This window comes from Calonectris borealis, chromosome 23 (assembly GCF_964195595.1).
Source record: "Calonectris borealis chromosome 23, bCalBor7.hap1.2, whole genome shotgun sequence".
Lineage (NCBI taxonomy): Eukaryota > Metazoa > Chordata > Aves > Procellariiformes > Procellariidae > Calonectris > Calonectris borealis.
Genome location: NC_134334.1, coordinates 259,694 through 277,538, shown reverse-complemented (window position 1 = coordinate 277,538; position 17,845 = coordinate 259,694). Strand labels below are relative to the sequence as shown.

General features: G+C 44.3%; 2 protein-coding genes across 2 annotated transcripts in view; both read left to right on the top strand.

Moving 5' to 3' along the window:
- The window catches only part of CAMTA1 (calmodulin binding transcription activator 1), a 327,820-nt gene extending 317,496 nt beyond the window's left edge, over positions 1 to 10,324 (top strand). Inside the window, exons 23-24 of the mRNA XM_075172134.1 lie at positions 1,950 to 2,131; positions 6,822 to 10,324. Coding sequence (XP_075028235.1) covers positions 1,950 to 2,131; positions 6,822 to 6,885 — 246 coding nt within the window. The 3' untranslated portion in view covers positions 6,886 to 10,324. The remainder of the gene's footprint in view (positions 1 to 1,949; positions 2,132 to 6,821) is intronic.
- A 2,842-nt stretch (positions 10,325 to 13,166) lies between these two features.
- Positions 13,167 to 17,512, top strand: VAMP3 (vesicle associated membrane protein 3). The gene is made up of 5 exons (XM_075172132.1): positions 13,167 to 13,348; positions 14,805 to 14,886; positions 15,602 to 15,760; positions 16,465 to 16,516; positions 17,308 to 17,512. Coding segments are annotated over exons 1-5 (315 nt in total). The 5' UTR covers positions 13,167 to 13,346; the 3' UTR covers positions 17,328 to 17,512.
- Positions 17,513 to 17,845: the final 333 nt, after the last annotated feature.

Sequence of the window (17,845 nt, the reverse complement as noted above, 5' to 3'; positions counted from 1 at the left end):
ATGTAACCTTTGCATGCCAGATGGAGGGACGTGTTTTAAGACCTTTGATCTATGAATAGGAAAAATAATTTAAACTTAGAATGTGCATACCAAAGTGGGCTAGTTGGATTCAAAACTGAAAAGAATGTGCAACATATGACTTGAATGTAGAAGAATAAAGCAATTGTGCTATTGTGCCTTTCCATTCAAGGCTAGGACTCCTACTTAAGAGAGCAGATGCATGCTGCAATCTCAAGATACACTAAAACTGACCTGTGTTGCATGGTCAGTACGCTAAGTAGAGGGGACTGTAAAGAGGAGCAAGTGCAGGGTCCAGGCCCACAGCTAGTGCATGGCTCCCTGGACTTGGGTGAAGCTGGAGAGGCCACCCCTGAGGGCACGCTCTGTAGCTACTGTATGGTGATTCTGCTCTAGGTACAGCTGACAGGCCTGTCATCAGCATTGGAGGAGAAATAGTTGTTGCACTTCAAGGCTTTGTGTATGTAACAGCGTATGAGAAATTAGCAGGAAGCAGATTCTGGAAGTTTAGTAGCATTTGCAGGTTTTGCCTTGAATGGCAAGTGATGTGGGTTTGTTTGGGAAATTGAGGAGTTCTCTGCTTATCTGGAAAAAGCAAGCTATGAACTATCATGTATTAGCTGCTGTTCTGCCAAAATAAGTCTGTTACAGCAAATGATTCTTTGCTGCTTTGCATTCCGATAGCACCTACGTGAATACACTGCTGGCATGCATGCACATAAGAGAAGTATTTCTGGCCCTTCCAATGTGCACAAGCTGGTATGTCCACATATGCTGAAGGAATGCATGCAAACATACGTCAAACATATGTCTGTCAGTAGTACACAAATCTGATGTATTCTGTACACTGACACTGTGCTTACGTAGTCTGCGTGTGCCTCCATGTTTCAGTTTGAAAACCTCTTTTCAAATTGATCTCATTAATTTTTGTGGAATTATTTAGGTTATATTACACCAGGATCAGTAAAGAGGGAGAGCTGGGAGATTTTATTGACCAACTTATGTGAGACAAAACTTGCTATCTTTCTGCAGTAGAAAGTAAGAGACTTTCTAGAAAGAAAAAAAAAAAAACAAATCCAGTTACTATTGCCTTTAAGTCATAGTTTTCATCTCAGGGGAACCCGCTCCAGTGGACAGATTTCAGCTAATCACAGTGCCTGCTACACAAATGTTTCCCTGTTCATCGGTTAGAGCATCTGCTGTAGCCTCCTGTCAAGGAGAGCTTTGCTCAAAGTCCAGTCCAGGACATGAACAAAAATACACGGCTGCTTGAACTGTGACCCTCTCTGCCATACTCTTGGTAGGCAGGTGATCTGGAGCAGATCACAAGGAGCAAGTCTTTTCACATCATTAGGCTAGCCAATTGCTTTCTGCCTACAGCGAAACTTCTGTCCTCTCTGGGACAGAACAAGTGTGCTTGTTATCTATGATCACAAGTAATAAAGAATGTATTCATTCATGGCATCTTTCATTTAAAAATAGATCCCCTTACCCCCACCCTATTTCTTACGGTTTGATTAAATGCTGCTCTCTGGTTTGGGGAGTGTGCATGTAACACCTGAAGTCAGTTCCTATGGTAAGTACAACTTTATTTCATACCTGAATAAACAACATCTACTATATTTTGTTGTTCTTTGCATACCCTTCCTTCTCTTGGCATTTCAGCAACAAACCCTTTTCTACTCCTGTGCACCTAGGACTTGTATTTTTTGTGTGTTTTTAATATGTGCTATGCAGCAGCCATTGTATTTAAGTACATGGTTTCTTACATTTCTTAGTAAGATTGAGAATGGGGGAAAATTTTAAGGGATTGAAAAGTCCCGTTTGTTCAAGTTCAGGACAATGTGAGAAAATGTAATACTGGGATATGCATCACTGTACCTGCAACAAAAGTTTTCAAAATAATTTCTTTCTTCGTTTACGTCTTGCAGGGGCTGAATGTATTTGGAGCTCAAATGTGTGTGTTAAATCGCAGACTGCGTGCTCTGAGTTGTCATTCTTATTGGGCCTTTCTGTCTTTTTTGTTTTGCTGCCCAAATGAGATATCTGGAAAAAGGCAAGAGCTCCCTTTTCTTAAATGTCCCACAGGCCATTTCAGCTCTCAGAGCAACAGGTAACTCACCAGACAGCCTTCTCTGGCTCCTGCACCCTGTCCTTTATACTGATCTTCAGCATTCAGATTCATTAAACATTTCCCTGGCTGGGCATTATGGAGTAAATTTGATGAAGCAGCTTTGTGTTATGCTTTACCCATGAAGCCATCGTTTGCTATAACTTTTTCTAAGTAGGCCTAATTCATTTGCTGACGCACTCCCATACAAGACTGGGGAGGGCACGTGGGGAGAGGAGCTGCTGCTCGCTTCTGGGGCTGTTGCTTTCTACATCGCTTCAGCACGTAATGATGCAACCTCCTGTATGGTGTCCAAGCAAGTAACGCAGTTCGAAGGGCAGAAGCTTTGTCTGGCTGGAGCAATCTGGGAACTGGGACATAGCTCCTGAGTGTCAGGGTTCAAAGCTCAGAGTTGAAATCATCATCTTTTCCCTTTCTGTGCGTCAGCACCACGGCTGTGATTCAGGCACCTTATCAGTGGTCATCTCTATTGCACGTGCTTTTTCCGTCCATCTGCTCTTCAGCAATTGCTGAGGGAATGACTTTGTACCTTACAGACCCTTACTGTCTAGAGGAAATGTTATTTGAGGAGGTTTTTGTTGAAGGCTTCATCAGTGCAAAACCAAATTAATGGTCCTTGCAATTTTGTGCAATGGTTTCAGTAGCTGCTGAAGTAGGATGGTACTTCTTGCTTGGAGTCTTGCAACAGCCAGAGCCTGTTACCCTTTCTGTGTGCTCTGGCTTGCAGCCATGCTTCACTTGAACTGTCCTCACCTCCAGTCCCCACGCAGCTGGAGGCACATCCAGAAGTTATCCAAACCAGCATACCAATGCCTGTAGAACTCCGGAGAGGTTTGCGCGCCATCCATCAGCACGTGGCCTGCTGGTATTACTTGCTCTCAGCACTCTCATTTTTTCTGTTATATAAAAAAAAGTCTCACTGTAAGTCTACCAAACTGGACTGAAGCATCTTCTCTGAGAAATCCTTTCTGCTGCACCATTCTATAAATTCCAGTAGCGTTCTTTTTCTTAGAGCCGTTTATTAATGCTTGCAACTGCAAATGCTACACTTTGGCCCTCTTCCCCTACCTGAATGTAAGAGTGGAAAAATACGAACCAAAGAAGATTGCCTTCTAGCATGAAGGCAATGCTATATTGTTCACTTAAAAGCTCTCCTAGCAGTACTTACTCAGTGGATTTCTATTTTCAAGGGTCCTAATCCAAAATTCTTCCCTGGTCATACTGTATTTTTAACTGCATTTGAAAATTTAGAGGGTTTATTACACCAAGCGTTAATGAAGAGGAAATACCAGCCCCACACTCATGTTGACACTTATATTGCTGTAACAAAATCAAATCCAAGTACCACTTCAGTTCTACTCTGGCTGTGCTACGCTGCAGGGCTGCCTCGAGCCTGCTGCCAGGAGAGGGGAGAACTTCTCTGGGCTCTCAGTGCCAGCTCTTCTGAGCGAGGAGGAGAGATTGTCAACCACAGACCACAGGTCTTCATACCTACCGGGCAGTGTATTATACAAATAAAGGACTTGTAGTACCTACCTGCACTCCCATTTTTAATGTAACACATGCAGAATTATGTATACTGAACACAGAGGTTAGTTTAATTTAAAAAAATGTGGTAGCTTAATAAATTTGGATGGTCATCATCTTGAAGCTTAAGTTTATAAATGCTGTGGAATGCAGGGTTTGTTTTAAGCCATTACGTACTAAACAGCATCTTTCAATAAAGTACCCATGACAAATTTCAAAGTCTGCAACTTTGCTGTAGGGAAATTCTGTACTAGTATGTGCTTGTGTTTTTAAGCAGTAACTATCATTGTACTTGCAACATTTTTATAAGCCTGAAAATCTGTAAACCAATGTAAAGTACACTTGACCAAGGAAAAGTGTTGCATATTTCTGAACAGGATCTGTACTAGTGCAAAAGTTGAGTGCTGTGGTAATTAACTTCCATTGGCATGTGTGTTCCGGTTAAACAGATTCAATAGGTCTGCACCAGTACAGATATTGCATGCTGTAGGTTGAAGTTTGCAGCAAAGCATGTCTTGCATTCTTCCAGCAAAAGTGCTTTGTTAGTGTAGTCTTTGCATGTTGAAGTGCTAAACTAAGGTATAGCATGTCTCAGTGAAAGAGCCACCAGCTTATCTAATGTGCATGTTCTCAGTAAGAGATCTGTCGTAACAGGTTAATTTTACATTACAGTACTGAAGTGCAACAGAAAACACTTGGAAGTTGCACTGCAAATCATGCATTAATAGATGGTTTCTTGAACATAGTTAATCTAAGCCTTAAAAATTGCCTAATGCACAGAGGCACACCACATTTTTCTAGCACAGCAGTGATCTTGGCTCACCTTCTGCTTCTAAGCGGTGCAGTAATAGAAGTATTAGTAATAATTTCAAGGGAGAGGCTGCTTTTCTGCTGCAAGAAAAGAAAGAAAACTAAATCTACTGAAGATGGTCAGTTTGTCATTTGTGAGCATTTTCAGTTCACTGTAGCAGTCCTCCTATGTTTCCTATAATGAAAAGATGATCTGGACTTACCCAGCAGGTAGCACCGTAATATGTCATCACCCACTGGGGGCGAGCAGAGGCTTGCTGCTGCCTTCTGTGCGATGCTGAAGCCCCCACTGCCCTGATGTCAGCAGGGCCTTTTAAACACCCGCTTGCGTAGAGCCAAAATTTCCCCGTAGAAAATTTCTCTGTAAAGTTGTAGCAGGCATTTAGGCTCAGCACGGCACTACCCAAGTAGGAATTCAGAACCAGTGGTGCTGCTTGCTGCCTTGTCCCTTCCTCAGCCTGGGGATCAGAGCATTTTTTGGCATCTGGGAGAGCTGTATTGAGGCACCCCTCTGCCGGACTCGGATTTCAGAGGAGTGCCGTGGCCCCCCGGATGTAGGTCTTCAGGCTCTGAAAACAGCATGTGCATTTGGACTAGCAGAGCCCTCTGTCTTTCCATACATGATATTCTCAAACAATTCAGTAGAATTAAGGTAATTAGCAAAGGTCTGACCTGCATATTGGTTAGTGTGATTTATTCATTGACTCCTGTTTCCCCCAGTTTCACAAATAAAGAGAATGGCTTTGAGTGCTAGAGCTTTGAGTCAGCTAAAACAAAGAGTTAAAAGCAGCCAGCTCCCTTTTGACTGTGACTGAGTAATAGTATGTGCAGAAAAATGAATAAATAAAACGGTGAAATAGAGGTGCGTTTATAGAGGTCAGTTTGTAGCCTTCATCGTATCCTTACATTAGCAGGCTGGTGCAAGAGCCAAAAGAGGATGTGTGAGTGGAAGTCTACATACAGAAGCTGCAAACTGGCATTGCTGCTGCTTAGCTCTCCCGACATCTTTTACTATCTACATTTACTTAGGCTTTGTTAAATTCATTCACTCTTAGTTGGATTCTTTTACACGGACTTGCAGTTCTGACACAGTTCTTTGTACCATACCTTCGTTATTTGTCCTTTCAGGTTTTCGCTACATCAGTTGGGCCCATACCTGCGTTGCTACATCACCTTAATTTAGGCTGTATTCTACTCCTTTTGGGGTGGTGGTCCCCTCACGGTAGTGGAGGAAAGACACGTGGAGGCAGGTGGCAAAGAGATCACACTGTGGAAAGGAGCTCCCTGCAAAAGGAGGCAGAGCCAAGCTGCCGCAAGTTCAGCTGGGCACCTGCCTTCAGGTTTAGGGGCTGCATGGGAAGTCCCCGTGGAGCTGTTTTGGCTCCTTTGCAGGGAGCCTTCACTGACATGCAGCCAGTTTGTCAGCCTGAGCAGAGGATTGCTGCTACTCCAGCACCGATGCAGAATTCTGCTTTATTTGATGGGATTGAAATGATTCCCTTCTCTTCATCCTTTTAATTTAATTTTTAATTATTTCAGCTTTCAGCGATGATTTAGTTCTTATGCTGACAAGTGCTAGAGGAGGTAATGTATTGCATGCATTTTAAAAGCTGAGAACTGAAGCATCAGACCACATCTAGGGAGAGTGACTCTTCCACGTTGTAGCTTCATCTCCCTTGGCATGCAGTGTCCTCCACTGCTGGCTGGGAAAAAACATGAATCTACTACCAACAACATGCTAGAAAATACAGCTGCTAGCAGCTGGAATAAGCGTGAAGTAAACTATCTTTCTTCACACCTATACCGGTTCCTTCTACTCGCACATAAACGCTTTCTTATGTGAAATTCTGTATCAACATCAAGCTTCCCTTGTAAGTATGACAGACTGATTTTCCCCTACCGTGCTGGGCATGACATCAAATTGTTGCTGCTTCAGCGATGTATGGAGAAAAAAGGTCAACACTGAAAATCCCCTTTGCCATAACAGCTGGAATAGCAGGCAGCTGCAAAATCAGTTAATGAACAGCAGTTCAAAAAAACCCCAAGCGATTAAATAGGCCAATACCAGAATGAAGTCCAACTGTAGTTACAAGTATCAGGAAAAAACAGTAGCTGGAAATAAGTGTATCTTTCCAAATGTGTTTGTCTTGGATTTTTAGTGGCCCATTCTTGCGCTTCCAACTGTTTATGGTGTCAGGAACGCATTACCCTCCTGTAATTTCTCTGGGAGCTGGCTCTTTTGCACGGGAGGTTAGAGTGAGGAATCATTTGGATTTTTCTGTCGTGAAAGAGGTTTGCAATAGAAGTGTTATATAGCTCCTCTTTGTTTTTTCAGAGTGAAAGAATTGAAAAAGGCCAAGGAACTTGAAGATACGCAGCAGCATCCCGTAGCAATGTGACATTGCTTTTCAGACTGTTTTCATTTTCTGTTTTTAGCAGAGACATGCAACAACAACAACAAAAATACCCACTGCAGTTCTGAAAATACCAGCTGCAGGATTTTAACAGTAATGTTTTGGTCATTGCATTTGCACTTTCATGGACAACTTTTAATTTGTTCAGCAAGACATCTTGGAACTCAATCTTCTGTTGGATCATGTGGAAAACAAAAGACACCAGGAGGAAATTGTGAGTTGCTTCATTCTCCGAGAAGGAAGAAGCGATTAATTATCCTTTTCATATAGGGCTGTATTAAACAACATGTGGAACTGTACAAATATTATACCAAAAATATTGTTAAGAAAAGGTGGGAATGCACAAGCAACACAAGAATGCTGTTCCTGCACCTGTCAGTCATCTCCAAGAAACTGAAGCTTTGAGAGTCTCAGTGGAGGGGCTTAGATCAGTACATCTTTATTGGGTCCATGCATCCTCATTTCCTTCGCACTTCCGTCCTTTGTGTTTTATTTAAATCTCTACAGCACACTTAATGCAACTTTTTAAATCTGCAGGTTTTTAATACATCCCGTGGGAACTTACAGAAGGGATTGGTGTATGAGATAAACGGGTAATGCATGAGGAATGGAGAGAGCAGCTTAAGCAAGTTTTAAAAAGTTTTTTTGGTATTTTTACTAGAACCTGCAAACATATCAATTGTCATGTACTTTCTCTCATATTCAGCACTTTATTTTTGAGCCTTACCTTCATGTACTATTATTTTAATTAAGTTCTTAAAATAATTTGTCAAACATGTAGCTTTTTATCTTAAGTACTTGTCAAACCTCTTGTCATTTTGCAGAGTCACATACATATGTTGCCTGGACATTTTATACCACCTAAAGATCAGAGTGGTGCTGCATTCTGGCCAGTAAATTTCTTATTTTGGCTATTTCATCAAAATCTGGGCAGTTTCTGTATATATAGAAGGTAGAAATGGAAAATGAGAAAAAAATATTTGAAAGGGAATATATTGATTAATTACTAAATATTTTATTCACAAAGGGTCAATAACTTGGCAAGATAAAATTATTATTTGTATAGTTTTGTCTGAATGAACGAGAAGAGTGTGGATGTATTGTTTGTACATACTGTATATATTAAAACAAAGAGATATGTGCATGAACTCAAGAAAAAGAAATGAACAAAGCAAAGCATTAGTGGCTATGGTCTGTAAAATGAAACAAAAACTTTATTTCACTATAAGAAACTTTATTTTAAATGTTCTTTAGAAGAACATTTTTGCTAAAGCATGACTAAATGGCAAAAAAGAGCTACTGTATTTAGACTTAGGAAAAAAAGGCAGAGCAACATTACTTTAAAAAAAAAAAAAAAAAAAAGGAAAAAAAAGGATATGTTTACATTTGATTTTGGCTACCAGGAGTTTGGTTTGGTTGGATTTAATTTATTTATTCCTTCCTTCTTTTTTTTTTCCCCGTCTTTTTTTTTTTTGCCAATGGTGCCAAGTAATGTGAATGCTAATATTGCTTAAGAAAATTAAGTTACTTTTGCAAAGCAGATAATCATAAGAGTACAAAATCCGTATCTAGCTTAACACCATACACTCACTCCAATAAAGAACACTTAGAATGAACATAAAATGAAAAAAAAAAAAAGAAATAGTATGAAAGTAGAAAAATATGTTTCACATTTTCATATCTCCTGCTGGAAGTCAGAAAATGTAATAAAAATTGCACAAAAAATTTTAAAAAATTAAGTAAAACTTAAAAAAAGATGCAAACTGATCTTGTAGGGGTGTCATGGTATATTGCTATTTCCACATAGTGAGGAGCCAAAGAAATTAGATTTTTTTAAATTGAACTACTAATTTAAAACTGTCACTAATTCTCGACAATGGGAACCAGGTTCTGATCTTTATTACACAGGAATGTAAGGGAAGAAACTCCTGAAGTCTGTGTCCTTACTGTGGGTTATGTACATGTGTCTGAGATCAGAAACTGCTCCTGTGTGTTTGTTTTGCTTGTGGCAGTTTAAAATTTCTGAATGGACTGGTGTAAATTTGAGATTGTTAGTTTTGGAATAGTTGTTCTTGCTTGATCCCGGCCACCAACTGCAATGTTTAAATGCAAGGCTTGTTGTGAAGCCTAAAAATATTCACATGTAAGAAGCTTTTAAACTGGTGTCTTTAAAAGAAGAGTAAAAACAAAGATTGTGGCAAAAAAAAACTGGGGTCAGTGCTCTTGGTGCCTTTTCTATAATTGTACCTGTTTTTAATTACTTCTTTTCACTGCCAGCATTGAATTACAGTAGATGTGCTATAGCTCATTATCAGAATTCTCTTGTACATTTCTGAACTGCTGCTTTATGACCTGATTCAATTTAAAAAAAGGGAAAAAAGAAAAACGCATGGCCTGGTGCTCACACTATGCCTGTGGGCAGCCTCATAGCCTCGATTTACTGTATGGAATTGGGACTTTAACCATTAAATTTTCCTCTCGCGCAAAAACAGAACAGGAGACGCCAAAGAATCTCCTTTGGAATGAATTGGAAATGCTCTGTATTAATACTGGAAGAACTCTGACATTTTGAAACTGAAATGTTGCTCCCATTAACCGATATGTGACAATATAGAATGGACCTTTTCCTAACAAGAGTAGTGACCTCAGTGGAAATGTTTTAACTCCCTGTCTTACAGAAAATGATTCAGTAATATACAGAGCTATTTCAAATTACTCTTCCAGATCCATGGGCCTGGTGGTGTATCTACTAATCTAGATCCTGCTGCAGCCAAACGTTTAAGCATGTACTTGCTGTTAAACATGCAAGCAGTTCCACGGGCGCAACAGAACTACTTGCATGCTTTAAGCTAAGTACGGCTTCTAAGTGCTTTGTTGTGTCGGGCCATAACCCTTCAGTGTATCACTGGGAAGTTAGAAAGACTTCCCCCCCAGTGAAGTGATTCTGCTCACCCTTTTCTTGGTTGTGGAACTTACATTTTCACAGAAGATAAGTAAGTGCAGCTTTCCGGGAAAATTCGAATTCCGAAGTGCCAGGAGCCAGATCTTCTGTCTTCTGATAATGGAATTGCTCCTTTGTGAAAACACATTCGACAGCAGTAATACTGTGTGAAAGAAATACAGAATATAACATGAACCCCCTCTCTGGTTGCACGCTTATGGCAGTTCCACACAATAGCTGGTGCCCAATGGGGGGTCCCCAAGACTTGCATGTAAAACTAGTATAGATGTCTTCTCTTTTGTAAGTTTTATTTTTGTAACCGTGCATGTAAAGCATCACTGAATCAATGGATCTGTTGAAGAACTCAGCTGCTGGAACCATGCAAAATGTTTTGAATTGCCCTTAAAATATGGAAAATGTTTTCTGAATGCTTTATATTCTTTCTGCTGTAAATTAAAAACAAAGAAAATTTCCCCATACAAAGTGTGTGCCTTTTTTTAAACACATCTTTTCCATCCTAGTTTAAAAGAGTGACGTAGTCCTTTAGTCACTGTAAGTGACCATGAAAAAAATGTGTTTCTTTTACATGACCTGCTTGTAAGGAGTATCTAGTTTCTTACAGGTTATAATCTGAACAGTCCACAGTCTACCCGCGAGCAGGTGTGCAGGCCCTGGAGCATGGTGGGATTCAGTAATGGCAACACCACAGTCCCTGGATCTGCAGCCCTTTCTGCTGCTGTATTCCAGTGTGTAACCTCCGTCTGGTGTGTAAAGCAGCACGTTTGAGAGGAACTCTTTATTTCCGGGCAGCAAACTCTTCCGGGTCTCCTGCTGAAGAGTGCCACCGCACAGTGGTGCTCTGCAGCTCCCCTGCACAGCACTGCCAGCCCGGTCCTTCTCCAGTTTAGAGGCCAGCCCAGAGCTCCATGACACCGCTCTGCGCTACTGGTTCAGACCCAAGGCCCTGCCGGCAGCTCCCACGCTGGCAGCTGCTAGACAAAACTTGTAACCGCCAGCCACCCTCTCTTGTTTCTTCCCCCGAGGCCCTCACCCCAAGCAGAAGTTTCTCCTTTGGAGTGTTGTCCATACTCTTACAGCAGAAAGGAAAACTTTTAAAACCACAAACGCTGAGTACCCATCTACACATAATACCCAAGCTTCAAATTACAGGTTTTGCCAAGATGACTACAACTACACAGAAGCCTTAAAAAGCCGTTTGTCCTTAAAATACAACTTCTGCCCAGCTGCAGCTAGCAGCCTGGTTTGGTGGAAATGAGTTTTCACAGCAATATGCTATAGTTTATCAAATTTGGAAACATTCTGTGAAATTATGTAAGGTGACACAATACTACATATTTGTAAATAGCTAACTATTGCACTGAACAGATACGTACGTTACATGAACCAACCCTCAATAATGCAAATTTTGTACCTGACTACAAGGCTAGCCTAGCAAGGAAAAACAGCTTCAATAAATTAATCATCTGGTCTGTGAAAGACTATGTTAGTACTATCATGAGTAAGTTCTTCCAAAACCCAGGAACACAAGAGAAGATGAGATTTCATTAAGAGAGTTTCTTTTGGACTACAGAGAAACAAGTTTAATTATGTTTCTCTTTAAGAATAAATCAGCATTTAACTCCTCAATTTGCTCACAGATACTGCCCTGATTTTCCATTTTACGTGCCTGTTAATTCCTGGGTTCTCCTTTAGCATCGTGGTGGGTTGACCCTGGCCAGAAAGTAAGCACCAGTCAGCGGCTTGCTCACTCCCCCACCTTCCCCCTTCTCCCTAGCGGCATGGGGGAAGAGAACTGGAAGAGCAAACATAAGAAAAAAATGCCTGGGGTGACATAAACACAGTTTACTAAGTGAAGGAAAAAAGGAAAAGAACAAAAATAAGGTAAAGAACAAATATAAGAAAAATAAGAACAAGTGATGCAAAGGCTCACTACCTCCCACCAACCTTGGAAAGACCACCACCACCCCACCCAGCTTTACTGCTGAGGATGATGTTATCTGGCATGGAATAGCATCTGTTTGGCACAGCTGTCCCGTTCGTGTCCCCTTCCAGCCTCTCACCCGCCCCCAGCCTACTCGCTGCGGGGGTAGCGTGCGAAACAGAGAAGGCCTTGATGCTGTGCAAGCACTGTTCAGCAACAGCCAAAACATCAGTGTGTTATCAACGCTGTTTTGGTCACAAATCAAAAAGAGAGCACCGTACAGGCTGCAATGAAAAACATCAACTACATCCCAGCCAGGCCCAGATTAGGCATAACCCCGCCAGGTCTCTGAGAAATGAGCCCAGGTGTACTTCTGGGCTTAGGTCACGCCAAGAGCCCTTCGGAACCAGCAAGAAGGATAGGAACAAACCTTCCTACCTTGGCAGACCTTCACCCTTCAGCATCTTCCACTTGCCCTCAGGTGATGCAAGGCACACGCTGATACGATTTAAAAAAAAAAAAGCATGTACACTTTTCCCACTGTGTAAGCACAATGATCTCCCAAAATCACCACGTGGCCCCGGCAGTTCCGGCCAAGTGTTGTAAGGCAATGTAACTGCACCACTTCTGAGGGTGCTGCCACAGAGAACTGGGGTCTGACACACACAGGCAGCAGCCCCGAAGTGTGCACCAAGACGCATTCACACACAGAAGATGGCCAGAGGAGCAGGCCATGTCCTGCCCAGAAACTGGCTGAGAGCGAGGGAGGGGTGGGGGGGTGTGCGCACGCGGGGGTGGGGGTGGGGTGCGCGCGCGTGTGCCCCATGCACTACACATACGCACCGGTACCAACTATATTAGCCTGTCCCACACTCACAGGCCGGTGTAAGGGACACTGTAGAAGAGCCGGGCCCCGGCACCACCCCCCACCCCAGACACCCCCCACCAGAAGAGCCGACACAGCAACACCACCGAATCACTGCAGCGGAGGGGAGCCGGGGGGGGTCCTCTCCTCAAGTCTACCCCGGCCCGCCCGCGCCTCAGGCCCGGCCCACCAGGTCCTGCCACAGCCGCGTCCAGGCCCCCGTTCCCGCCCGCAGCGCTCACCGGGCGGCCTGGCCCCGACTCCCTCAGGTATTACTTGTTAACACCCGCCTGTGCGGGGCCGGCTCCCCGCAGGGCGCTGGGGGACTGAAAGGGGGGTGGGGGCGAGGGGGGCGAGAGACACACCCCGCCCCCCCTCGCGGCGCCTGACGCGGCGGTGACAGCCCCCCCCCCGCCCTGCGGCTCGCGCCGCGCCCCCCGCAGCTGCACGGCGCGCTCGCTGCCCCCGCCCTACTCCGGGGGCGCGGCCTCCGGGCAACGCCCTTCTGGGGCGTGGCTTCCCAGGCACCGTCCTGCTGGAGGCGTGGTCTCCAGGCCCCGCCCCGGGGCGCCCAGGCCCCGCTCAGGCCCCGCCCGGGTCTGTCGCCTCATCCGGGACGCTGCCGGGGCTGCGCGTACTTCCCGTTGGGAGCCGCCCGGACCCTCTCGCCGAGCAGCGGTCCGACGCCCGCCGGCAGGATGTGAGTGCGGGGCGCCTCGGGGGGACACCCGCCGTCGGGGAAGCCGGGGAGCGGCGGCGGGCCCGGCCGAACCGGCCGCGCGCAGGCGGGCGGTGGCGGCGGAGCAGGGACAGGCCTGCTGCGCAGCGCGGGTGGCCCGGCCCGGCCCGCCGGTGTCGGCTGGGTGCCGCTGAGACGGCAGCGCCCGCGGGCGGGGTCTTCCGGGAGCGGCTGTGCGTGAAGTGGAGAGGCGCGGGCAGTGGCGAGGGGCTGGGCCTCGCCGTCCCTTGGGCCGCACGCCCTGAGCCGCTGCTCGGGCCGGGTACCAGGGCGTTTGGCTTCTGCTCGGGCGGACTGTCCTGTCCTGGCGGCTCTCTGGTAACCTCTCTGCTAGCCCCAGGCGTCTCCGAAAGCACTGCCCGCGTAGCCAGGGCACGGAGAGAGCTCTCAGGGACTGGTTTGTTGTTGTCGTTGGAACCTCTGCTCTCAGGAAGAGGTTTTGCTTCTGAGACTCTTCAGTCTGGGACCAGCACTGAAACAACATGAAAGGGTGACTTAACTGCCAAAACAGAGGAGCAGTTTTATTGTATAGACGGACTGCAGGCTTCCTGGTTTGCTCATTATGTTTGTATACGTTTGTTCTTGCTAAATGTAAGTTAGAAGTCAATGTGCAAATGTGTCAATACAGCGAATACTCAGCTTCAGCTCTTTTGAGTATCAGGATGCATAAACAGTACTTGTTTCTGATGCAGAAGAAATGAAAACATGAAAAGCAAATTGAGTACAGATAGTTCTAGAGAAATGCAACAAAAACTTGTTAAAGCAGTGAAAAAGGTATGAGAAGTATGTACAGAGGCTCTTGCATCCATTACAAAGATGCAGGGTGTTGCAGCTGGTAAAACAACTCAAGTGCCTGAGGTTATGAATTCAAAGCTGACCAGAGGTAAATTGCTGTATATGCTGAATGCTTTTTCCTTCTTGTGCTTTCTGTTGTGCTCTGTTTCAAAAGAGTAGAGACGGAAGCAACCACTGGAAGAGCACATGGTTAGAATAACTATTAAGTTACTGTATATAGTTTTTTTGTAAACTGCTGTAGCTTGAAGCCTAGTATTTGTGTTCATACTGGAAAATAAGAACCCCCCTGAGCCTAAAGTCTTGAATGTTTGAGCCCTGTGAACCATTATAGGAGTTGTCATATGCCTTATTGTAAACTATAGTATTAGCAAGCTACTGCTGTCTTTTAGCATGTCAAGCAATTCCTTGGCAAGATGTTGGGACACTGTGTGACTTACACCTATTCTCAGCTATTATACCACCACTTCTCCGGTAGGAAACCGCCCCGTATTTACTCCAAGGATACAAGTTCCCTGTTTTCAGGAATGTCAGATAATTTGTGTACTCTAAGCATAGCCACTTAAAACCAAAACCACAACCTATCAAAAGCTAAACAGGATAATGATGATTTTCTTTACTGCAGGTCAGCCAGTATCCCTGGAAGCTCAAATGTGGCTGCTGGCAGTAATCGTCGTCTTCAGCAGACTCAACACCAAGTAGATGAGGTAAAATTCTAGTCTGATAGCAACGTAATCATTTTCCTTCAGGAAACCTATATAACTAGAAGAGATATTTTGGCCAAAGCAGTTTCGCCTTCATTATATGAAGGGGAAGCCTGGTATCATTCAGCTTGCTTTATTATACTTGTGTCATGTTAACTCTTGCAAAGGTTGGGGAAAAAAAAAATGCATTCAGCTGGAGTGGGGAAGTAGAGAGAAGTTACCAGTGTCCAAATATTAGCTGCAAATTCAGTGCTTGAGGATTCGGCATAAGTAAAGATAATCTTTGTTCTTCCAGAGAACAAGCTTTTCTCTTATCAGTGGCAATGAAGGCTGACCACCAAATATGACCCGTCCAGATTTCTGGGGAGTCCAAAAGCCAGGCTGACTACCGACAGTATTTTTTTGGCACGTGGTTTACTATCATGTTTATATGCTTCAACTTCTTCTGAATCAGGAGTCAGGAATTATTTCCCAGGTTTAAGGGAGTGCCAGCACAACTGGCACTACTGATATTTTAAAGTAGGTATGGGGGGCTTCCAGCCACAGGTGAATTTCATGGTTTTGTTTAAGCTTATGACTGGATATACTAAAAGGCAATAGCTCCTACTTCTGAGAAGAGAACATTAAGAGTACCATGTGTTGCTATCTGTTGCCTGCAATTAAGTTCCACAGTGGGTGATACAACTGATAACTTACTGTAAACATTAAACTGATGCAGGTTGTTGACATCATGAGAGTGAATGTGGACAAGGTATTGGAGCGAGATCAGAAGCTGTCGGAGTTGGATGACCGTGCTGATGCACTGCAAGCAGGAGCTTCCCAGTTTGAGACCAGTGCAGCCAAGCTGAAAAGAAAGTATTGGTGGAAGAACTGTAAGGTAACCATGGCTTGTGTACTTACACTATGCGGTATTGCAGTTGACACTATTACGATTGACATCTCAAAAGACAGAAGTAAAAGCGACTTTAGCCCATGTTATTTAAGTTATAGCATCTCTTTTTAAAACATGGCATAGTGGTTAGATGAAGTAACCAAAAGCTGGATTACCAGCTGTGCTGCTTGATGCAAGACCTTGTCTAAGATGGTAATGGCCAGAGGGCAACACCTCAGTAATCTGAGGCTTTGGGGAACAGGAAGAAAAAGGTCAAAAATGCATAGGTTGAGTTAATGTGCAGGAAGCATTAGAAAGCAGAAGGAGTTCACTCAGACTCCTGTACTTGTAGCTGTTGGCAAAGGTTGGAATCTTCTTTGGTGAGCAACAGAGACAGTGAAAGATGTGGTACAGGGTAAGAGTAGAAATATTTAATAGTTCTTTACTCCTGCTTGTGTAGTCACCTGAGACAGGCTTTGCATGGAGGCACAGTGGAAGAGAACCTGTTGGTCTGCTTTGCCTGTGTGCACAGCTTACCATCTCCAAGTGGTGATGGTGAATCAAGCTGGCTTACTGAAGAAGTTTTACTTGCTGTGTTAGATCTAGCACACAGTGCAAAAGCACCTTGCAGGGGCTGCTTTCCTGTACCCTAAAGGCCAGTGAATGCTGCTACATGGTTTGTAGTAAGTGTTGTATGGCTTTTTTCACAGATGTGGGCAATATTGATAGCTGTTGTTCTCATCATCATCATCATCATTATTGGTAAGTTTCACCAAAATGGAGATTTCTCATAGAGTTGGAATAGATGGTGTTAACTCATTGGTAGAGTTTAAATAAAGCCAGGATACTCAAAGTATATACAACATTAATTTGAAATAGCAGTGACTGCTTTAACAACTGTTGCCTGTGATGGGTGGTAAACTGTGAGCACTGTGGGAGCTCTAGAAGCTGAATCTCAAACACCTGTGCAGAGTGAAACAGGGCAAAGTGAAAATAGCAAGGACTTAAAAAATGGAGGTTGTTCCTGGTTTCTACAGCTGCATGTTGCAGAAGTATAAGGAGAAATACTGTATGCCTCCCTTGACTGAGAATTGTTTATTATCTGCCCCAGCTTCTTGCTAGATGAATCCTTTTCAGTGTGGCAGTTCCAAGTGCACTGCCGTAGTAAGTAGCTTTTTTCAAGTAGAGGCTTTGCTGCTGGGTGAAATGATACTAATGTTGGGTCAGGATAGCAAGCCAGGAACATATGGATTCAGTCTCTGATTTGAATTCTCAGGTAATCCCCAAGTATTTCATGGGAGGACAGAGTTTATGTTTGTGCTGTAATACAGTAACAAACACTGCGGTAACCAGTGGTGACTGATACATAGTCCTGGGTGAGAACTATTGGTGTGCAAGCACAAAGGAAAACCAAAACTAGGAAAGCCAACACAAGAAACTCTTAAATCCCTCTTTACCTATCTCTAGTATCTGAAATTCTTAAAATGCAGGATTGTTATGGTGAGGGGCTGTAGAAGACTGTCCTTTGTCCAACTTTTTTCTTCTTTTTGTAGTCTGGAGTGTGTCTTCATGAGTTACAGGAAGAAACTCACATCAACTGAGGGTGCCCATCTTCAGCCTTTCTACTTCAAACCTGCTGTATTTTCAGCCCATTTACTGCTGTTTAAAGCAAAACTATTCTGATTAGTGCAATGTTAGCTAACTTCACCTGGTTGCCTTAAGACACTCCTGTCATAAATTACTAACAAGCACAGCCCACCACTTCCACAGTGCCTTGATAAACTGGGGCACAGAGCTGGGGAGGAGGATTTGGCTCTGGAATTTCCCCTGCCAGTGTTGTAAGGGGTCACGGGCTCTCTAGAGGGTTTTGGGGTCTATCCTCCTCACCCACCTGCCCCTCCTCGGCGCCGTTGCGGGGGCCGGCTCGCAAATGCTCTAACCCGTGCCTGGCTGGGAGCGCCCTTGCCCCGGGCTCGCCCCTGCTAGCCGTAACCAAGCGGTGGTTTCGGGCGGGGCGGAACCCGCCGCCCCACCGAGCACTAACACTGGGCGCGCGCCCCCGCCGCCTCGCTGTCTCCGCCGGTAAGCAGC

Excerpts from the sequence above, each read along its gene's own strand:
- VAMP3 (XM_075172132.1), top strand. Across the intron at positions 14,887-15,601 it reads CTCAACACCAAGTAGATGAG|GTTGTTGACATCATGAGAGT; the intron begins GTAAAATTCTAG and ends AAACTGATGCAG. Across the intron at positions 16,517-17,307 it reads CATCATCATCATCATTATTG|TCTGGAGTGTGTCTTCATGA; the intron begins GTAAGTTTCACC and ends TTCTTTTTGTAG.